This window comes from Lepus europaeus, chromosome 1 (assembly GCF_033115175.1).
Source record: "Lepus europaeus isolate LE1 chromosome 1, mLepTim1.pri, whole genome shotgun sequence".
Classification (NCBI taxonomy): Eukaryota; Metazoa; Chordata; class Mammalia; order Lagomorpha; family Leporidae; genus Lepus; species Lepus europaeus.
In genome coordinates this window covers 85,830,605-85,854,700 of record NC_084827.1, presented here as the reverse complement: position 1 = coordinate 85,854,700, position 24,096 = coordinate 85,830,605, and the positions used below count along the sequence as shown (strand labels likewise).

The 24,096-nt window shown below is 37.5% G+C and overlaps 1 protein-coding gene across 2 annotated transcripts in view; it reads left to right on the top strand.

Moving 5' to 3' along the window:
* Positions 1 to 24,096, top strand: part of ZEB2 (zinc finger E-box binding homeobox 2) — a 137,052-nt gene that overhangs the window by 75,840 nt on the left and 37,116 nt on the right. For both annotated transcript variants that reach the window (XM_062186324.1, XM_062186334.1), the window contains exons 3-4: positions 15,609 to 15,866; positions 20,760 to 20,831. In XM_062186324.1, the coding sequence (XP_062042308.1) occupies positions 15,609 to 15,866; positions 20,760 to 20,831 (330 nt within the window). The remainder of the gene's footprint in view (positions 1 to 15,608; positions 15,867 to 20,759; positions 20,832 to 24,096) is intronic.

Below are 24,096 nucleotides of genomic sequence, written 5' to 3'. Positions count from 1 at the left end.
CGAAGAAAAGTTTCTATTTGGCTTGTTTTATTCTTTGGGAAGGATTTACAGCTTCTTTGTTTTGCTACCTGGAATGGCTGCTGTCACTGGGATCTCACAAGCATTTGATGTTCCTCAGTTGTGGGATGTGTGAATAATGTGGACAAAACTGTTTATGTCATCTGAAGAGCTCAGATCATGAGGTCTGTGCAGTACAAACTGCTGTGTGTGTGAGTGTGTGTGTGTGTGTTTTAAATACATTTTCAAGAAAGCTTGCTCTAGTTCAGGACAAGAATGCACAACAACCTTGAATAACTTAAACTGTTGTTCTTAACCTTGCCTTATCTCAGGCAGCCTGACAGTTTTGGTGGGGAGCGAAAAGTGAAAGGAATCTGTGAGAACAAATGCTGTGGTGTTTCATGATTTTAATTAGGTATTGTATTAAAGAGAAAAATATAATGAACACTAGCACATACACATTTTATTTCCCATCTAGCATTAACAGTTAAAGAAAACAATCACTATCAAATTACTTTGTTACAGTCCATAATTACAACTCAGGTTACGCTTAACTGTTATTAACAGAATGTACAGTAATATGTTCTGGCATCGTAATATGTTATTGTAGCATTATAATTAATCTTACAGGAAGTATAATAAATTTACAGTATCAGATTGAAGCAATACTGCATATAGATTTATTAATGCTTTTAATCAGTTCTGGCAAAATTAATTTTGCACTGATTGCTTACATTGGAATTTGCATATACTTAGTGAAAGTAATTTATTTTTTATGGATTCCTTTTTATTAAAATAGGGCATATGGCCCTTTAGCTACAAAACTTTGCTGATTCTTTAGCTAAAATCTTCGTAAACATTTAGAAATGCCACATATTTTCCATTTCAGACAATTCTCTTTCTTAAGATTTATTCTTAAACTATATCCTTTAGGACATTTTTATTAATTCTCATCACAATAATCTATATTTTGAAACTATAATACTTGTTTCCTTGTTGTTATTATAGCCTATGTCTTTTCCCCTAAAGACAATAGTTTGGATAAAAATACAAGCCTTGAAAAATGTCTGTGTTGATAAGGCATTGCTTAAAAGTTTCATGTGTAAATTCCACATAATTGAAAAATAAAGAAATTTTGCAGTTTGAAAAGCCCAAGAAAATGAAAAAACACAACAACACGTGAGAATCTTACCATTATTTCTAGTGTAACTATGTTTTAATAGTCCAAAATGCTTTCTGTACCATGCAATATATCTGCACAAAACAAGCAAGTACAGATTTTAGAAGAATTTAAACTGATATACAGATTGAAAAATAGAAATGGGGAAGATGTGCCTTAAAGAGTCTTGAAACACACATGCATTGTAAAGAAAGGTAAATTATTCACAAAGAAATCAAAATATTTTTGTGAGACATATGTTTAATATATTTTATCAGGCAATTTGAATTTTTTTTAACTTTTATTTAATGAATATAAATTTCCAAAGTACAGCTTATGGATTACAATGGCTTTCCCCCCATAACTTCCCTCCCACCCGCAACCCTCCCTTTTCCCGCTCCCTCTCCCCTTCCATTCACATCAAGATTCATTTTCAATTCTCTTTGTATACAGATCAGTTTAGTATATATTAAGTAAAGATTTCAACAGTTTGCACCCACATAGAAACACAAAGTGAAAAATACTGTTTGAGTATTAGTTATAGCATTAAATCACAATGTACAGCACATTAAGGACAGAGATCCTACATGAGGAGTAAGTGCACAGTGACTCCTGTTGTTGACTTAACAAATTGACACTCTTGTTTACGGCATCAGTAATCACCCTAGGCTCTTGTCATGAGTTGCCATAGCTATGAAAGCCTTTTGAGTTCACTGACTCTGATCATATTTAGACAAGGTCATAGTCAAAGTGGAAGTTCTCTCCTCCCTTCAGAGAAAGGTACCTCCTTCTTTGATGACCTGTTCTTTCCATTGGGATCTCACTCGCGGAGATCTTTCATTTAGGTCATTTTTTTTTTTTTTTTTGGATAGAATGTCTTGGCTTTCCATGCCTGAAATACTCTCATGGGCTTTTCAGCTGGATCCGAATGCCTTAAGGGCTGATTCTGAGGCCACAGTGTTGTTTAGGACATCCGCCATTGAGTCTGCTATGTATCCCGCTTCCCATGTTGGATCGTTCTCTCCCTTTTTTGTTCTATTGGTTAGTATTTTCAGACACTAGTCTTGTTTATGTGATCCCTTTGATTCTTAGTCCTATCATTATGATCAATTGTGAACAGAAATTGATCAAATGGACTAGTGAGATGGCATTGGTACATGCAACCTTGATGGGATTGAATTGGAATCCCCTGGTTTCTTTCTAACTCTACCGTTTGGGTTGTCAGCTTGAGCATGTCCCAAATTGTACATCTCTTCCCTCTCTTATTCCCACTCTTATATTTAACAGGGATCACTTTTCAGTTAAGTTTCAACACTTAAGAATAACTGTGTATTAATTACAGAATTAAACCAATAGTATTAAGTAGAACAGACAAAAAAAATTCTAAGAGGGATAACGTATTAAGTTGTTCATCAACAGTCAGGACAAGGGCTGATCAAGTCACCGTTTCTCATAGCGTTCATTTCACTTCAACAGGTTTCCTTTTTGGTGCTCGGTTAGTTGTCACCGATCAGGGAGAACATATGATATTTGTCCCTTTGGGACTGGCTTATTTCACTGAGCATAAAAATTTTGAAGAAACATATCATGTGAATCTATATTTTACCTTTTGCAGAACTGGTAAATGAGGTGCCCAGTGAGTATTAAATCATTTTGCAAAAAAATTCGATGAATAAGGCAAAAGTGACTTCCGGTTCTTGTAAGTCTTATCAATATATTTGTGGACCTTGGCTTGACAATTTAGTGGGCATTATAATATATAGCTTTATTTTCCTGTTATAGTGTCTTATATTGTGAAAATAATACCCTTAGTTTATTATATAGATCCTGGGTAGCTCTGACTCATTAAATATCTTGGTGTTGCCTGAATTGGGATTTTCTTCACTAAAAGGCACTTCTACGTGTGTGTGTGTGTGTGTGTAATGGCCATTTTGGGCTCAATACCAAAATGATCTGTAAATGTTCTATGACTTTCACAAAAAAATTAAGAAAGTTGGGTCTTGGGGAGGGAGTTTGGCTTAGCAAATAGGACACACTTTGGATGCCTGCATTCTCTTCCTGGCTCTGCTCCCCACTCCAGCTTCGAGCTAACGCACACTATGGGAGGCAGCAGATAATGGCTCAAGTCGTTGGGTCCCTACCATGCACATGGGAGACCCAGATGCAGTTCCCAACTCTCGGATTCAGCCTGCCCGAGGCCCAGTTTTTGTGGGCATTTAGGGGAAAAAAAAAAAAAAAAACAGTGGATGGAAGCTCTCTCTGTCTCTCTCTCTTTTTCTCTCTCTCTTAGATAAAAAAAAAATGAATAAACAGCATTAAAATATCACTTAAAAAAAGATACAACTTTGCATCATATTTGAGTCTTCACTCCGGGAGACATCCATTTTCACTTAAGTATGGTCCCACCATCAAGGAAGATTTTGAACTCTGGAAGAGCAGTCGTTATCTGCCCCAACCTCTAACATTCCACTGTATCTTAATGAAACGGAGGTTCTGTTCCTTTTGCCCAGGACTTCTGATAAGTATTTGCACACTGTGCAAACTTCTGAATAATAACTCTCAGTAAGGCAGGAGTCTTAAACATCTTAGTATCATTTGGTGCAGTATTATTCTGCTCTGTGAGATAATGTGTTATCAAGACTGCATAAGATAACTTTGGCCAAAGAATGGGTAAAATTCGAAGTTGCTTTCAAACTGCTCCGTTTCTGTGGGGTGTGGGTCACAGATTCTGCAGCTGTCAGCCAATAGATAATCTTGATGGGTAAAATGAAACTAACAGAGAAAAAGGTGGCTTATGTCTGAAGCACTTAGGAAAGACTAAGTAAATTGTATTCACAAGAATTGGAGATTAAAAAATCTAGATATACTGCTATACACCTAGACAGTGGCATCTTCCCCTGTCTGAGGAAGTTTCTTCATCACTTCAGAAAGTGAAAATTTAGTTTTTTATTTTTATTTTTTTGGGAAAAAATGCCAGTGTGATGGTTTCTTTTGTGTATCCTATTCCTTGAAGCAAAATGAGAAGGAAGACTATGATCTGGCCTCTCTTTCCAGTGAAGCAGGAAGCCCATAGAAGTGACCAAACTGACCTGTGGGTCCAAGATGAAAGCCCTTTGGTGACCAAGATGAAGTCAGCAGCACATTGTGACTGACTTTTGCCACTGCCAGGCTTAGGCCACCATGTGGCCAAGGTTAGCAAATTCCATTGCCTGAAAATGACAGAAGGTGGCAGGAAGGGGGAGTTGGCATCTTGGAAGAAGCAATTGAAGCAAATAAGGAAGGGACCAAGTTTCTCTCCCTCTCCCTCTCGCTCTCCCTCTCGCTCTCCCTCTCCCTCTCCCTCTCCCTCTCCCTCTCCCTCTCCCTCTCCCTCTCCCTCTCCCTCTCCCTCTCCCTCTCTCTCCCTCTTTCTCTCTCTCTTATTCAGGAGTGAAGCTAAAGGAAGGGCAGAGAGGAAAAGGAAGAGGGGTCATTGAACTACTTTAGGAGCAAGCCTGAAGATAAGACTTGTATCCAAACAGAGCTGTGTCTGTGATGGACAATTAGATTGTTCCAAGAATGGCTCATGCTGTTTGAGCAAACTTGCTATTTGTTACAAGCTGTTTGGGTGGCAAAAAGGGAAAAGTCTGGGTGAAACCTGCCTAGAAGAAGACAAAGCCATAAGCCATGTCATCTAATCACCATCATTTAAACATTGTGAGGTTTAAGACTTCGATCCATCCATTTTTCTTTCTCTTACCTCTGAATTGTAACATTATTCTGTATAGCTCATTGACCTTGTTTCCAATTTACACCTCAGGACACTTTTGTAAGGTGAGACTTGATATTGATTTCATCTAGTAATTGGCAGGGTAAAAGGTGCCCGCCCCCCGCCCCATTGCCACCCACGCCAGCTCCTGTAGTAAAGTAGAACACATGGACAAACCAGACCATACACTTGTGTGACTCAGTTGTTCCAGCTAAAAAATGGGATGAATAGCATTATTTTATAGATATTTAGTGGTGATTGGATGATTGCATTTTTTTTAAAAGAAATATATTGTCAGTCAGGGAAAAAACACTGCATCCTGCTTCTAAGAATGAGGTTGAATAACTATTCTGGAGATGATTCCACAAAATGGGTCAAGTATTCACCAAATAATCTAAATTTATTGAGTTGGCCTAACATTTCTCTCTGCCTATCAAGTGCCCTTCTGGAAGTTTACAAATACATGAGAATGAAACAACTTTCAATAAAACTATCAATTGTAGAAAGTGTAAAATATATCAAACCCCTGTGAAGTAAATCATTACAACATTTACAAGTATTCATGAGTTTGACATATGTAAAGCAGCCAATCTCTCAGGAGTATGGGGCCCAAGCTTTCTGAACCTTTGTACCTTTCATAGGCTGGTGAACAGCCCCAACATATAAATAGGTAGCCATTCAAAGTGCAAGCATTTTTGAAAGTTTAAAAGTCCACACAAGTTCTTTTACAAAAGAGTCCACCCTTTTATGTACCTTTAAAAACATTTAGCCACTTTATTCTTTTGTGTCTTTGAAGAGAAAAAAAATTAATAAAGTTGTGGGATCCTTTTGAATTTAGAAAATGTTGGCAATGTTGGAAAGAAAGACATTCAGCATTTCAAAGTTCTGGTGGGGAAGGAGAAAAAAGATTCTGAATAAAACAATTTTATGTGATTTTGCAGGTGGTTTGAGCTATCATTTTATGTGTACGTTTGTACCACTGCTCATTGGAATGTTCATATAATACTGACCTAATTATGCATAGAAAAAGATAAGCCATTTACTTGATTCATTTCTTCTTTTTAAATCAAGAAAGGAACAAAAAGGCTCCTATTTTCTGAAAGAAATTGTTCGCTTTTATTGCAGAAAAGTAGCAGCTTGTGCAGAGCTAGAACTGTAACAATTTTATATTCCAAAGGTTTTGTGTGTATTCGGTTAGTTACAGTAATTATACCCAATAACTGACAGCCAAAATCACGTAGGAGAAAGCAAAGGCTGTTTTCTCACACAGGCCCTGCTGCAGAACATCTGCTGAGAGATTTGCATATTAATTAACCCATATTAACTCTAATTATTCTGGGAAATTATCAAATAAATTGAATTTTCTAATTTTAACCTTTCTTTTACTTGACGCGTGTCGAGGCTGAGAGGACGCACCAGGCCGTCTCACCTGGGCAATGAGCAAAAGATCTTTTCTACCCCTTTTGCTCCTTTAGACCTGGGGCAGCCTGGGGAGCCTTTGTGTGCCTTGTGCTGTTTTGGCTTCTGTGCTTGGTAGGGTCTCCGTGCATTTGTTGAGAGAGGGAACATGTGTGCCTGTGAGCACAGATGGTGGATTTATACAGGGGTGAGGAAAGGTGGTACCTCACAACAGTTGAGCAAACCTTAAGTTTTTTTTTTTTTTTTTTTCTTCCTCCCAGCCTGTTGTTTAGGCCTGAGCAAATAAATGGGAGTTTAATTCAATTAGAGCCTGGCTTTAGTCAGTGCCTCATGACAGAAATTATTCAATATTTTTCCCCTCACATTGTTTGGTTTACACATCACTGACTCCCTTCCTTTTGTACTCTGTTTAGAGTGGCCATAATGTGTTGAGCTTTTGTGTCTGCCATGTCACTGTCCCTTTCACCGTTGTCTGGTTTTGTCAATTGTGAGGTGCAGTGACGCTCTTTGGAAAACAGGCTCCTAAGAAGGGTGTTGCTATGTGGGGAGGGGTAGCTGCAGTTTTGAAGATACTACACGGTAAATCATTTCATTAGTCTCATAGATTGGGATCTCCTGCCAGTCGTTAAGAGAAATCCTTTGGGTAGCGCAGTGAAGTTGAGATGCCTGTCTCAGGTACCAGATGCAGCCAGAAAACAGTAAGGTTTCCAAGATAAATCGGATCAAGGCAGTGCAAGGCAGCGGACTCCACTGTGCAATCTCCTTTCAGGCATTTCTGTGGGGTTATGGGTGAGATTCATGGAGACCAGAATTTCTGCGTGTGATCAAGTTTGTAATACTTTAAGCCATAGTGATCAGGAGAAAGCTACTGATGAAATCTCCACCAGAGCAAAATCTACTCCTAACCTTATGTATAGTGAGCCACATCTCTTTTAAGGATCTTGGACTCTATTTCTCCCTCCATGATTTCACTGCCCTTCCCACCCCCAACTAAGATCTATTAAGGTGATGCACACCTCGTGCTGTCTTAAAGGGAGTTGTTTTCCTCCAGAAGAGCTGTTCTTTCCCAATATTTCAGCTGATGGGCTATAAGCATTGCGGCAGCCCTGCGTAACATTATTTATATCCAAGAATTATTATTGACATCAGTAAACTGCAGAAACCAAGAAAGTCCCCAAACAGGTCTGTCGGACTGACAAATATTTGAAAACAGTTATTTTTATGGACAGGCTAGAACCACAGTCTCCTTTTTCATGGAAGCATGGAGCCTTTTGCAGAAAAAAAAAAATATTTCTTTAAGAGACAAGCTGTTGTTACTTCAAAAGTATGAGTTCTTGAGGAGGGCTTGGGGGGCGTGCAGTTCCAATTCTGTGGGGCCACCAGAGCTAAAAGTGTAAATCAGTGAGTATGCTGTAGAAAAATGTATGGTTACACATGAAGTTTGGAGCTGGGGTAATTGTAAAACAATTAGGAAAAATTGCTACAGTTTGTCTATTTTGTGTTTATTTTTTATAAAACATTCCAGTGTATCCTGGTAGTAACTGACTTTACACCTTTTATGGGCTTTGAAAGTTGTGTAACCTTTTCAGAGGGAGATGATAGCCACAATATCTGTTTACACAAGGACACATTTCCCCTTTCTTTATATTCCGTTGATTCAAGGTTTTATTTCCAAGGTCTTATTACTATAAAACTTAGAGTTAGACAAGCTCTGCCCTCATGTCAGATAAAAAATACCAAAACAATTTTGATGACTTGGAAGCTTATTATTTCATACTTCCAGGTCTTAAATAAATTACAGTTATTTTCAGATTCCTCTTGAATATCCTTCAGGCATGATAATGAGCATATTTTTCTGTATAGCCTCTTAATACTTTCTTTGTGATGATTGATATAAAGAAAGTCATTGAATGATCATGGGTTCCAATAATTAGAGACTCTTCTAACATCTTTTTTTTTCCTTTTGACATATTGTTGGGAAACATATATTCCCTTGATGTATTTAATAGAGCATTGTGGGATTGTTGGCAAATAGACACACAATGTTTAAAAAAGTATCTGTGGATAGCAATTGTTTGGGGATCCTCCCTCAGCACTCCATCACGCTTGACTTGCTGATGAAGGTGCTGTTAAACATTTTCAGCCATCAGAGGGAATTATTGACTTGTGTTCTGGAGTCTAGATTAGCTAAGTATTACATCCTTGGCATGTAAGTATCTTATAGACATAGACAGAAAGTGAAGCTGCAACAAATTTTCTAAAGGATAGAAATTGCAACTACAAAAACTGCCTGAGCAAAGAGAGGTGGGGAGCAAGTGTGTTTGAAACATCAATACAATGACCAGTTTCCTCTGGGAGGAGTTAAGTAAGGTAATCAAAACCATTATGAGTCCTAGATATACAGGAAAACCTGAATATGTTTACTTTGGAAAGAAACAAACAGATGTCAAGTCCTTGGAAAGCAAAAATTTCACTTAGAACATTGTGACCTTGAACAATAACTGAATTTACTGTTACAAATTCTCCCACCAATATCTGCTGTTGGGCCCTTGCTTTTTTTTTTTTTTCTTGCAATTATTTTAGTATTTTCCATGCTAAGGAAGAGATTGGGAGGGAAAATTATATAACTAAGATGCTATTACCTGTAAGTGGGTACTTGTCCAGAGCATCCACAAATTCATGGGAATTTGACACTCCCACCTTTTTTAAAATGATTACCACACTGGAATTTGGAAACCTCTCTCAGTTTCAAGAGAAGCTGCTAGAAATTCCAGAGGGGTGAGCTGTTGCCATCTTCCCAAGATGCTCCTGGGACCAGGAAGCTAGGGCAGTGTTAGAACTGGCCTCTCTCAACTGGAACCATGGCAGTGCAGAAAGTCCCCTGTCATTTCACTTAATATGCATATTTTTTACATAGCTAATCTGAAATGGAAACATTTTTATCCCTATACTCAAAACTGCTTTTGTTTTATCAGCTGACATTTTACAACTCATTAATTTATAATGCGGGTTTAATGCCTTTGAATGTTCCTGGGATAAAAAATTAAAGTGACCAAGCTACTTTGTAGAAAGGCTGATTGTAGTATGTTAATACTAATTCATTTATAACCATGTTTCCTACTGGATAGCATATTCTATCTGAATATTTCAAACTGGCATGGGCCCTTCTTTCTAGTATTAATTCATCTTGCATCCCCAAATGATAGCAAAGTTGTTCTCATTTTTAAATCAAGAAATTAAGGTTCCAGTGTTTCAGTGACACATGCTAAAATGCAGAAGAAAATCTGTTGGAATTTATCTTTGCCTTGTTTTCCTTGACACTGGGCCCCCATTTTTAAACAAGGATTTGAACCTTGAATTTAGTGCTGTGATCTTTACCCACCCAAGTGCAGAGGTAACAAGTTAACTGTGATAAAGAAGGGGTGTCGATGATCCATCTTCCCTGGAAAAACAAGAGTCGTTGGATAAAAATTCTTGAAACAGAGCCACATCTTGTCCTCAGAAGCACATCCCTAGAAAGCAAAATTTGTGGGGAAGAAGAGGGAGGAATAAAGGCTAAGGTCCAGGTGAGAAGTCTTAGAAGGCCCTCCCAGCACTCACTGCACACAGACATTCTAAGGGAGCAGCCCAACAAGGTCTTCAACCTCACTGACTCAAGCATAATTGATCTGCAAGCATCTAAGCATAAGAGACTTAGGAAACCAAATGACTCATACAATTTCAAAGGACTTCCTTTAAACTTCAAGGCATATTATCAGCAGAGAATTTTTGTTTACCATTTTCTTTTTTAATCAGAGAGGCAGAGAGAGAGAGAGAGAGAGAGAGAGAGAGAAGAGGAAGCTCCCATCTACTGGTTCACTCCCCAAATGCCTGTAACAGCTGGGGCTAAACTGGGACTGGAGCCAGGAACACAAGTCTCCCAAGTGGCAGGAACCCAATTACATGAGCCGTCACCACTGTCTTACCAGGTCTGCGCTGGTGAGAAGCTCAAGTCCGGAGTCGGAGATGGGAATCAGACCCAGGATGGACACCTTAACCATTTGGCTAAATGCCTGCGCCAACAGAAACATTTCAAAAAATGAGGTCTGCCTTATGTTTGAGTTAAAGAGTTAAGTTTTTGTGTCCCATCATGAGCTCCAACTTGAGGACGCTTTTGAAAATAGAGCTTTAAATGAGGAACCACCACCAAAATTGTGACTGATGCGTATTGCTGCCTCACATCATGGCGACAGACAGAAAACACTGCTGCTGTGGTCACATTGGTATTATTGCTTCAGTGCTCATAGCAGTTCCATCACCCGGCATCGTGTTTTGATACTTCACAAGGTGCCACAGCACATACAGTTTTCACAGGCTCCTATGACAATCTTGTACGCAGGGACTCCATTATTAATATTTTTGCCCATTTGTACCAAGTTTCCTTGGGTGATGGGCCAGGGCCGCACAGCTGGTTACATGTTGGTGCTGGGAGAAGAAGGCAACTCTTCAAGCTCGTAATTCTGTGAACTGCCTCTTTATTTCTATTGTTTCCAAACTATTGCAGGAAACATGGGTGTATTGTTAGATGCTGGTAATTGATCAAATTGGTAGGCTTCTATAACTCAAATTAAGGGGATCCATGAAAGTAACAATCATCAAAACAATTTAAAATTAAACAACAATCTCCACTTTGTGGCATGAAAATCCCAAAAAGTCCCAGGGATTTCCCTTCCCTTGCTCTGAACATGTGGAGTTTAAATTTAGATTGCCTTCTTCTCTGGGAATTTGTAGTATTGTGTGTTTTCCTGGACCATCATAGCCTGAAGACATGGTTTCTGGGGCTGGCTTTGCCACCAACTGGCCCTGCAGCCTTTAACAATTCATTTGACCTCACTGTGCCTGTGTTACCTCCTTGGTAACAGATGAAGAGTTGACTGCAATTGTCCCTCTCGAACCACCTTTTTAGAATTGTTTTTTCTCCAAATAAACTGCACACTTCCTCAGGTGAGCATCACACCTGGTTCTCTCTTCTGGATTCGGTGCATTTTAGGTATTTAATGAATGTGTGACGATGGTGTTGAAAGACTTATTGGCACACTTAACTTGAGTGGAGTTATGGGAAATCGTTATTGACCGTCCTATGAGCAATTAACTGTCTATAATCTGCATATGTAATTTTCCTTTACATCGATACAACTTCTGCTTCTGGTGAAGAGGAAGTATTGCCCCTTTGCATCAGTTTTTTTGCATGTTCATGCATTAGCAACTGATATCTTATTTGTACTGCAACTGACAGAATAACGTAGAGAAAGCATACAAGTAGGAAAAGGGGTTAGTTAGGTAACATTGTATAGGGCATCTTCAAAACAACAGTTCTGGTATTTCAAATGTCAAGCTAATTATCAGCAATGTTTAAATGCTATAATAGGCCATTTTTGCAAATACTGAAATCTTCCGGCAGGTATGGACACTACAAAAATGTCACGGTTTGCCACCATTCTGTCACCAGAATACAAAAATCTGAAAATAAAAATCAGATCTATAGGCACTAAAGAGGAACCATTATTTGTTTTGCATTTGACTATAAAATTAATTGTCATAGTGATACAATTTAGAGTATTGTTTGCTTGGAAGGGAGAATAGGAAGATTTCATATAATGTAATCCAATGAAGTGAAAATAATGCTTATTATAGATAAACTATGAAGCCTTTTAAATATAGGCCTTTAGTAATGCATATTCAGATATATCTTTCCAGGCCCATTTGCTATAAAGCAAATTTAAGGATCTGCTTTATACCCTTTGGTAACCCCATATTACACATACAGTTTTAGAGAAAATGAAACTTTAATATGATTCCACATAAAATGGTGAGCCATGCCAATAATTCATATGCACTTCATATGCAAATAGTTTTATCTTATCCATCAATTATCATGTAAACATGGTATCACATGGCAAATTTCCCTGTAATACAGTACAGTACCTGTATATAATTATGGGTGCATTTTGCCAATGCAACTGTTACACAGAATTGTAATTAATTCCTCTGAAGATTGCTGTGAGAGTTTTGGATACTGATGCTGTTTTTGGACATTTATTACTGCTCTTTAGTTGGCTTTTTGCTGTGCCTCAGAGACAGATGTAAAATTAGTGTCTATTTTGAGCCAGCAAACAGTACATCTCTCCTCTTGTTTATTGAATTGCAAAAAAGGAATTCTTTAGGCTCCCACTTCTTTGTGGTTTTGAAGTAACAGTCTGTTTTCATGCCAGCCATGTAGCTCCAATACGAGTATAAAACTTTGCTGAAATTCATGTCAGGGCGGGTGGTTGACCTAATGTAAGGATTCAGTAGAACTTTGCTACATTATGTGGGAGGTTCTAAGCTTTTGGATGCTGCATTAAAAAGCATGTATCATAAATTCAAAATTAGGCAGTAGTCGAATGTGTTCTGCCCAGTGACCCTCAGTTAACACCAGTATATATGTTGGTTGTTATGCAAAACTGAGTATCTTCTCTGCAAATACAAAGCTGTGATATGTTGCTAAGATCTCTTAGGCCAATGGTGATAATGGTGGCAAAGGATCAAAACAAGAACAAATGGGAACATGAGCCCATTTTTATGTCATAATGTAAATGGAGTTAAACTCATCATGGATTGGTTGTGGAAATTTCCCCAACACTTACGCTAGGCAAACTACTGACTGGATTTGGGAGGAAAACTTAAAGGAAAATCCTGGGGATTTAGAAGTAGGGGTGTGGGGTGAGGAAGCAGGAAGTGCAGTGTCCCCATCAGTGGATTTAATTTTGATTGCCAGAGGTCAGCCAGCAAGAGCAGAATGCAGCGATCTCATTTGAATGCGGATATAAAACTCAAGTTCCTTGTGAACTGCTCTACCTGGACCATCAAAACAGGGTGGCTGGGAGACACCTCAGTGTGACGGCTTATGGGAATGGATATCCTAGTTAATGCAGCCCTGGAAAAGATGGCATACTGCTTCTGTAAGTGAATTTGACAGCAGTTATTTATTTGGTTTAAAAGTATTTACTACTATTTGTGAGCACGAACCCTAAAGGTTGTGAAGTATTGTTGGCCTGTGAAGGTGATGGATGCTGTACTCCTGACCCTATATGGTGAGACATGACTTCATTGCTTGTTTAGATTGTTCTGATATTTGGGACTCCTCAAGGGCTGTTCATAAATCATTTATCTTTTTTTTTTTTTTGCACAAGAAAATATTTCAATTGTATTGCTGCAGGAACACTCACGTGTCACATGGGATATTGTGGTCCATGCAGAAAAAAACCTTAAAAGGCATGGTTTTTTTTTTTCCAGGATAAAGGCCTTTTAATGCCTGTCCAGCCTTAGATAATTTTATTCACTCCTTCTGGACCTTTCTTTATTCCTCCTGTGCCCAGAGATCAGTTTTTAGGAGGTGGGTTGAAAGCTTCCCAGGCCTTAGGAGCTTTTGTTGTCACACCCCCACTCCCCCACCCCACTCTCAGTGTTCGGAAAATTTGTAAAGAATCTTCTGCTTGTTGCTAAGAAATGGTTAAATCTCAGTCACCAGGAAAAAAAAAAAAGCAGCACATTATTGATTGTACTAAGGTATATCTGGACCACACAGCTAGAGCAGAGATGTTAGAATATCTCTCTTTTTGTAGATCTGAGGGCATTACCCAGCCTGAACTTGCCTAAGCCCTTGTGGTCGCACCTCTTGAAAAGGTTTTGTTTCCCCCGTCAATTGGTATTCAAACCAGGTCAGCAGATTCTGTTTGCCCGGCTCCGCTGCCGTTTTCATTTTAATTTGCACCTGTTGTGCAGTTGTTCGGAAGGCAAGTGCAGACCCGCGGATTATACAAAGATCATATTATGAGCAGATATGCACGGTGTAATCTTTTTGTCCCCAGCCTCACATGACAAAAAAAATCTCTCTCTTTTTGTTCCTTTTTTACTCCCTGGGAACCTGTCAAAGCAAACAGATATGACTGACTAAAATTTGTAACTAGACATGTTTCCAGAATTCTCCAAAAGCATTATGAACCTGACACACAATCCTTTTCATTTTTTTCCTCCTTTTCTGCCACTTTTGTATAATCCGATAGCTGGCAAGAGCCACTTGAGATAGCTCAGTTGATAACTTAGCGGAGGATTGCTTTATTAGGCGCAGAGAAATCAAAATGAACCTGAAAATTGTTTGCGCTTTTTTTTCCACGGGCTTTTTTTTTTTTTTTCTTTCTCTCTCTCCCTCTTGTTCCCATGATGTCATGGTTCTAACTTGTTTTTTTGTGTGTGTTTCTGGAGAGTTGGGTTAACAGTTCTTGGCAATCCTGTGTGTGCGTAACGGCTGGTGTGTTTCTCTAGCTGAGCTAATGCCCCGTGTTTATTACTCTAATCTTTCTTGTCTGGTGGTAAAGTGGACAATTTATGTACTAGCATGTAGGCCGAGAGCCTGTGAGGGCTGACTAATTCAGAAACAGCCACCTTCAATTGAGTTCACAGACCTTATTTACAGGCTGTCTATTTTAAGAAAAGCTACTGAGCATTGCTGGGCTGCAAAAGCAACCCGCCGGTTTCTTGTGAGTTATTTTAACATTTGTGTTGCTCTTGCCTGTGTCACTTTGAAATCTTCTGTAATTATGGCACTATGAAGACAGCTCAATAGTAGTATTAATGGCCCAGAAGATATGGCTTTTCCTCATTTTCTGCTTAAAAGATTGGGATATAAATGGCCTTAGCACATGACGGTTGACGTAGAAGCAAGAGTGAACATTTCTGATTGAGCAGGTTTGTGTATGTGTTCGTGGATTTGGATAAATAGATGGACATTGTGTGTGTGTATGTGTGTGTCTACTATTTCTAGCAGTGAAACCACAATTAATATAGTGAAGGCATCTTGTATTTGTGGTACAACATTATATAGTAAACACTTCATGTCACTAGGCTAATAAAATTGTCCATTGTAGCTCCACGTCATAAGTTTTTGTAGAGTATTGAAAGTGCATGTTGCAATTTGGCTCTTTCATTTGCAGTATAAGTATATTTTGAGTGTCTGCACCTCTGTTGCTTTTTAAAATTTTCCATCTTTTTTAAGTAAAAATTATTTAAAATCAGAAAAAGCACCCAGCTGTAACTGAGTAAGAATAAAAATGCTAAAACCTGAAGGATATTAATTATATTTTCCTGACATGGTTGAGTAATTCAGTTATGAAAATATTAATTATTTTTCATTTAACGAAACAATCGGGGGGGACTGATATTTTCCAACAGTGTTTAGACAGTGTACGTTCTGTGTTTCTTCCACAGTGGTGAACTATGACAATGTAGTGGACACAGGTTCTGAAACAGACGAGGAGGACAAGCTTCACATCGCTGAGGATGACGGTATTGCTAACCCCCTGGACCAGGAGACAAGTCCAGTTAACGTGCCCAACCATGAGTCCTCCCCACACGTGAGCCAAGCTCTGTTGCCAAGAGAGGAAGAGGAAGATGAAATAAGGGAGGGTGGAGTGGAACATACCTGGCACAGCAATGAGATTCTGCAAGCCTCTGTAGATGGTCCAGGTAAGCGTCGAAATGAATTAGCCCCTTCTTGTGCTGTCTCCACCTGATGTGTTCTACCTACTGGAACCTCCGCTATGAAATAATTAAAATATTTCTTCCCCTCACCCTTGCAGAATAGAGATACCAAAGCTGGTGACAGATTATGAAGTGATAGTAGTATTATCACATTACAGCACTTACATCTTAGGAAGGGATTACATTTCAGTTTTGATGCAAGTGGAGTATGAACTAGACTTTCAACACATAACATGAAGTATTTGCACCACATTTACAGTGTGCAAATTAAATAACATGATCAAGATCTATACCTTCATGACAGAAAAATGTAAGCAAATATAAAAACTCACAACATATGCGTAGTTTTTGGTACTGTTTTGTGTGGACATTATGTAGCTGTCAGTTTAATGCAGCTTCAGTGTCTGTCTGACACCTCCTATTGTAATTCAACCATCTAATCATCCCCTTTTGTTAAGTGTGAATGTGATTTCACACTTTTACCTGGTCAGGTAGCTTTCTTATTATTTAACAGTTAAGTACTTGATAATGATTCCTGCTGTTTGGTGGGATTCTCAAGGGAAGTAAAAAAAAAAAAAAATCTATGGCCAAATATAATAAAAATAAGGGAAACTATGTTCAGACTAAAACTTCAGAGGCCACTGTGCCAATAGAAATGTGCTGTTCTGAAAGTCACTTGTGATAGAACATCACTGTGGAGTGAACTGTTTCACAGAATCCAGGAACTCTCCTTCCTGTAAGCTTCCTCTGCTCCTGTTACCTTGGTAAGAGGGCTTGTAAAAATCCTTTTAAAATCTCCCCCTCTAAATCAGACCTACATGTCGCCTTAATCTGTAGTCCCAGGACCCAATGATGCCATCGTTGTTTCCCTCTGACAGCATAAATAGCAATGGCATTTTTATAAATAGGTGAGGTGGGTGGGAAGGAGTCTACCTTTATGCTATTGTGATGTCGTGGGCTATAAAATAGTGAACCTAGGCACAGTGATTGCTCAGTACATGGGAAGGAGGATAATAAAAGCACTTCCACCACTAAAGAAAATTGAACGTGAAAGAAAAAGAGAGAAAGAAAAAAGACCGATGGCAGTTTGAGTGGAGTGTGTTTGTTTTCCGTTTTCCTAACATACTGTGCCAAGTTTTGTACTCTTTCTGTTTCCAATTTTGCTTTCGGTGAAGGTTTCTCGAATCTCAGCAATCCCACACATAAACATTTATCGTTATATCCATTAAGACTTAGGGTTTTAGATTTTCAACTATGAGGGAGAACTCAGCCAAAGATGCTTGAAAGATAAATACGTTTAATTAGGGGCAGAGGATGATCATTAAAGGAAGTCTGACTGCTGCAGAAGTCATTAACAATCTTAAATGAAATTTTTATTTTTATGATAGCCATTTACATGTATAATAAGAGCCAATGATTCTTGGGAGCAGTGTGACAGAAACAGAGTGTGGCGAGAACTCATGTAAGACATACCATTTAAATGAGCTGGTGTTAGCTATTCATATTTGTTAATGAACTAGATATGCAGGGCTATAAGAATGAATGTTCTGATGCTTTAAATTTTAATATCTAGAAATCAAGGGTAAGGACCAATTACTAGAATTTCCACCCTTAAAGGAATAATTAATAACGATATAACAAATGTACCACCCCAAACTTCTTAAAAAAAAAGTTTAATTTAAAAAATTAAGATCAATAGTTGAAAAGCAGCCAAAACAGCAGTGTCTGGCTGTAGTAGTTAGTGGTGGTGGAAGCTTTTTGTATTGGCCATGGATCATAATTCTAAATGTTTTAATATAGAATAAGCCACATGAATGCCTTGCAGTCCCTGTTATCACCTGTAGTTAATGGTGCCTGGGATACAAATGAACAGGCTGTTCTTTGCTCTTACCTTTATGGTAAATAAACTAGCATACTGGAGTCACAATAATTAAATAAAATGTAAATCCCTAATCTCATTTGGCTATTTGGACCAAGAAAGTTACCGGGCTATTACCTGTCTAGTTCTAATGATTAGTAATGATTTATTGTTCTTTTTTTTTTATTGTTCTAAAAGTGCTCTGATGTGGTGCCTTGATGTCTAATGAAAAGAAATTGGTCTTAAAAAACGACTCATTGTTTATCCTGACTCTCAGATAACACATTTTTCTTCTGATAAAATATTTTTCTTATTTATTGTTTGAAACACACAATATAGACAATAATTCTAAATCTGGTGCTGTTTTATTTAGTAGTGTTTTATCCCGGTGCCTGGCTGTCTGCAGTCATACCTCAGCACATAGCTTTAGTCTGAGATAAGCCCCCTCTCCTCTGCTCTTTCTCCCATGCTTTCTGTAGTTTGTCTGCAGGATGCAGGTTTTGAACTGAAGAGCGCAGTGGAGTTCTTACTGTGCCTTTCCGGTTCCAGCACAATCAGAGTTTTGTGTTTGGAATTGTCCTTGACATTCTTTGGTCCCACAATGGGGTGGACACAGTGTGCTGGAAACCATGACATCATTATCATTGACACAGACTTAAATAAATCACCTGCATCTTGGCCTCTTTCTGCTTATTCAAGGATTCTTCATCTTAAGGAAGAAAGTGCTCTTTATTTTCACAAACCTTCATCCCAAGGGTGACTGGAAAACGCAAACTTTTACAAGTGTTTTAAAAATAAATATACTATGTGGTTTTAGACACAGTGCTGAGTCAGAAGTCTCTTGGAAAATGTTTAAGGTTAAGCTTGAGGCAGAAAGATAGCAAGGATTGCTATTCATTCAGAGGCGATACTCCTGAAGTATGTATCATTATAGCCTTCTGAGTAGGGATTCACTCGAAAGTTAACTAAATAGGTATGTATGTATACATACATATGTATATGTATATATACACACACATGTATATATAAAACCTTTCAAATACATACCTGAAAAGTCTCAGAGTTACATTTTAAGAAGTTGAACTTGGTATTTGAAAAAAAAAAGAGCTTAATGCTCAATAAATCATAGTAAAATACATTCTAGCTAAAAGTGGCCCCAGCTCATCTGTTGTCACTGAAAGATCTTAGTTGCACATTCTTCGGGAAAAGGGAGTTGCAGCAAAACGGTAGTATAGCATGCAGCATACACACAGTGCCAATGACACGTTTGTACACGCAGCATACATTAATTTGGGAAGCAACCTCCTACGGTAACTTCTCTTTACTTTTTCATAAGAAAATGACAATGAGGAAGGAAGTGCAGTGCAGCAGAAATCTTGAACATTACCACTATTATGCAAAAAAAAAAAAAAATTGCTGCTGACTGTTTTCCCCTCAGTGACTTGATGTGCTCTCAGATGGAAAACTTATGATTCTTGTGACTCTTGGCTACCAGAAATCACATGAGATGAGTGAGGGAGAAAGACACAAAGCTATATTTATATCTAGTACTGAACTTCTCAGAAATACCTTAATTTAATTCCTTGCAGAGACTGATAAAATACCAGATGAGGGAGCCTTTCAAACGATCAATTATTACAATTGACAATACAAATTGCTATATATTGAACTCCTAAATGTTTTATGCAAAATGTCTCTGTGAAAATATTTCTTAAACAAAGGAGAAGCCCAGGGTCAGGAATGAATTTAAGTGGTTGCACTGTTTAAACAAGTATCATTTGGATGGTCTATTATGAGCAGTGGCATTAAATTAGCATCTACATGCATCTGTGTATTTTACCTTGAGAAGACAATGACTTCTCAGCTCTGATTCCACAAACAGATATGCTGTAGGACACTGTAAAATATATCTAAATTTTGCTATAACATTTGCTAGGACCTGTTCTTCTGTCAAAGTAAACTAGAATAAACAGAGAATGATCTGAATAAATTTAAGAATTCACAGAGTCATATTTTTAAAGTCCTCTTGTTTAAGTAATATTATTATCACAGAGAGATAGTCATCCTGGATCTTGTTTGATTCTCATTAGTGTTGCCATTATAAAAATTACATGTTTGAAAGTTCATGTCCAACTTGCTTAGTTGAAAGATTTTTTACTTGTCAGCTATCCTACTCTGCTCTTCTACCTGTCCTGCGATGTGGTAGGTAGAAAATTCAAGGAATCTTCTAGTTTTCAGACTCCCTTATTTTAGAATATTGCAGTTTTTGAAAATGGTCTTAATGACTTATGAATCTTCAACTTCAATGTGACACACATTCAACTTCATCAGAACATTGAGCTATTGTTGTAGCTATCTATTTTTCCTCAGAAAGTTACCTAGTGGGGCATAAATGGTAAGGAGAAAAGATGGACTGGTTGGGAAAGGAATAAAGAAAGGTATGGTTGAGGAGTTTATATAGAGCAGTGAAACAGGTATTTTGGATACTTCTGGAATATTTGCTTTATGTACTGGACACTCCACATTTTAATGTGTAACAATTAAAGTTTTGATAAAGTATGTCTGCATAGATCAGCACCATCACAGCTACTCCAAGGATAACGAAAAACATGAAAATGAGAAATACTGACTTGCCACTTAGCATCCAGAGTTACCAGAAGCCTAGCAGCTAGCAAGCCTGTTCATAAGTACAAATACTTAGTTGCTTTTGATTCTTATTGAAAAACTAATATCTTCCCCTGTTTGTCACTGGAACTGCCACCCGAAGAAAAGCCTTTCGTTTGCTCCAGATAAGCACCTCTGTTTTTCACAGCTTGCAGTAATGCTTAAAGTAAATAAGTTCTTGTGCAGCTAGCACTATTGGATTCATTCAATTGCGTGAACAAAGCTATTGTTTAGAGGTTTACAACAAGCCTTTTCTGTTTCCTTTAAAAGAATCTTCCTTGTTCCTGTGCTTGGCATGCTTAGTATAGTAAGCCTTTCTACAATTTTCAAATGCTAAAGATAATTTTCCCCCACAGAAGAAATGAAGGAAGACTATGACACTATGGGGCCAGAAGCCACGATCCAGGCCGCAGTGAACAATGGTACAGGTATGTAGTGTTTAGCACACTGAAATTGTACTTGTCCTGCGTCATGTGGATTGAGTGTCAGGGAGAAGAGAAACACTCACACTTCCACTTGCATCTCCATGATCTGACAAGTAAGTCAGACTTTTTAGGTCTCTGGTTTTGTTTCAAATTATAATTCTCTACATTTTGGTATTTTATTAATCAAATGTATCTTTCATTCTTATTCCCCTAATTTGCCTCTAGAGCTCAGTATGAATGAATTCTTTCACAGCACGAGTTGGGTGCATTTCTAGTAGTAATTTTTATTTGAAAAGAGTACAGAAATAATTGCAGAATTAGACGATGATGTTCCTCTACTAGATACCACTTGATATCAGTCATTGAGAATTCAAATGGCTCAGTGTAATTTAGACTGCAAAATGTTTTTTTTTTTTTCAGAAAGACAAGTTTCCATGAACACTCTTTACAAAAATTTAGTCATTTGAGTTCTTTTTCATTTTTTCTTCACTTTAATTCTCTCTATATTTTAGCCCCTCTGAATAATGTTTTTCAGACAGAAGTTTCACAGAATTGACAATTTCACTTCTTTTTAATGAAACTAAAATAGTGCAGGAGAGACTACGTTGTATTTTGTTTGACTCTGCTAGTGCCATAGAATAGAGTCTTAGAACACTTATAATCTATAATCCTCAGTTCTTTCCAAAAAAAACAGAATGATATCTCTCATACTCTCATGTCATCAGCACAGCTTTGCATGGACTCAGTATGTTTCTCTCTTTTCCTGGGTGAGTCTAGCTACTGTTGATGTTTCAAACCATCCTCCACACTAGCATTACAATATTAACATAGTGCCCAGTATCAAATTATCATCTAAAACAAAATCCAAAAAATCACAACTATTTCCACTCAGCTCACTACTGAAAAAAAAGCAGTTTTTGGAAGTTTCAGATATGTAAATAATTAAGATGATATTCATATCTCCCTTATATTGATACCCATCATAGTAAACTGTTCATGCTGTGTTTTTATTTAGAACACCCTTATTAATAACTTAAGCAGCATTAATTTACTTTCTAGGGTAGAAAATGAGGGAAAAAACTGAAAAGCAACTGTCATTTTTATTCTTGAGCATTGTCAACTTAAGGCACAAATGAAAGTATAAATAAAAATGAAACTATACGTTATGTGGCAAGGAAAAGTATAGGATTAGGAACCAACCATACTAATTTTTAGACACAACTTTTGGGAATAACTGGATGGTGACATTGGCAAGTCAATTACCCTTTTTGGAATTCTATATCCACACCTGTAAAATGAACACATTAAACTAGTTGATTTCTAAGAATATATCTAGTTTTAATATTCTGTGTTGCAGTCACAATATTACCATGCAGAAATTGAAATAAGAAGCATTTTTTATAAAAATATAGTAATTAAGAGATACCATGAATTAGATAGTATCTATAATGTCCCAACTCATGGGATCAAAAATAGTCACAAATTCCCTTTAAAGATAGATTTGTAAGCTATAAAGTGTTACAAAGTGACAATTTGCTATCCATTGTATACACCTCAAATCTAAAATGAGGTTAAAAAAATTGTTCCTATCCAGAAAGTATAAAAATCAATCTTGAATGTCTTTTCACCAGATTTTAAGATTCTCTTTCTCATAATATTTACTGTTCCTTATAGTTCATATATATTCAGTCAGTAAATCAGTTAAATACTCGCTGAGTGCCTTCAATATATTCACTGTTGTGTGCCTGTATGGTAGAAGATGGTCCAAGAAGACTAACCATGTTTATTATTTAATTTAGAAGATGAGACAAGTACACATGAAAAAATAATTAATAAGTGATAAATATGCAACAAATGACAGGAAGGATAACTATTTGAGTTGCAGAGGTAGGAGAGCCCCAGGGGGCTGGTATTCACATAACATTTGATAATGCAAGTAGAATTTGAACTTAATCCATTTCAGGAAGGGTTTTTCAGCAGAGGAGTAAGTGGCCAAGAAGGGAAAGTATAATGTCTCTTCAGAAGATAGTGAGTAAAAGGATTTGACCAAATCAGAGGGGCAATTTGTGGAAAAGAAGACTGGATATTTAAGCTGAGGCCAGTTGGTAGAGATCATAAAACATCTGATGGGAGAGTTTGAGTTATGTTATACTAGCATAGTTTCTGTGGGGGTGAACCATGCACTGAGAGACCAACTAGAAATTACTGTAGTTATCCAGGTGCAAAAGGATAAAATCTTGTCCTACGGTGGTGACAGTGGAGAAATGAGCAACGTGACTTTTCAAAAACTATCAGTTATCTGGTTGGTGGAGACAAAATGGCTTCGAGATTACACATCTACATGTTTAGAATATAGCAATGTTTTTTATTTCTAGAGAGTCAGAAGAAAGATTCAATTTTGACAAGATCCTGAACCAGCCTTTAGACATAAGCATTTCTATATTAAAGTTAGTCATATAAATGGGAGTATGGGAATGTCCATTAGAAATGAAAAATTGAAACTCAAGAAGTCAGGGCTAGAGATAGAGATTTGAGAGTCATGAGAATATTTTCAGATACTATTGCATGTCTTGGGTCTTTGAGATTTGCAATTGACAGTGTAACTTATTGAAGCAAGTGGAAAACTGAGGTGAGAGCTTCTGGTGGATAGAGAAAAAAGCCAAATTCGTTGGACAAATAAAGGTTGTAATGAAAGAGAAAAAAAATTTAAGCATCCAGAAGCAAAGAGAGAATTTCATAAAGCTGAGAATGGTTGACGCAATTAAAACTTGAAATGATGGCATGGAAAGAATGCTGAACAGGTACATTCTACTTGATCATTAGGAATTTACTTATGGTCCTCAATTTTCTTTTCAGCCTTCCACATCAAGTATATTTCATAATTTTATTCTGCATCAGAAACATTCCTGATTGAAGAGAGAGAATTTTACTTATAGAATCCCTTATGCCCTTGCCATTTGATTATCTTTTTCTATTTTTTTTTTAGAAATCTTTTATTTAATGAGTACAAATTCCATAAGTACAACTTAAGGAATATAGTAATACTTCCCACCATACCCACCCTCCCACCCCCACTCCAACCGCACCTCCTCCTCCCTCTCCTATTCCCAGTCCCATTCTCCATTAAGATTCCTTTTCAATTAACTTCATACACAGAAGACCAACTCTATACTTAGTAAAGATTTCTACAGTTTGCACTCACATACACACACACACACACACTATATACAAGTCTTACAGTTAATTCTCATAGTACAACTCATTGAGG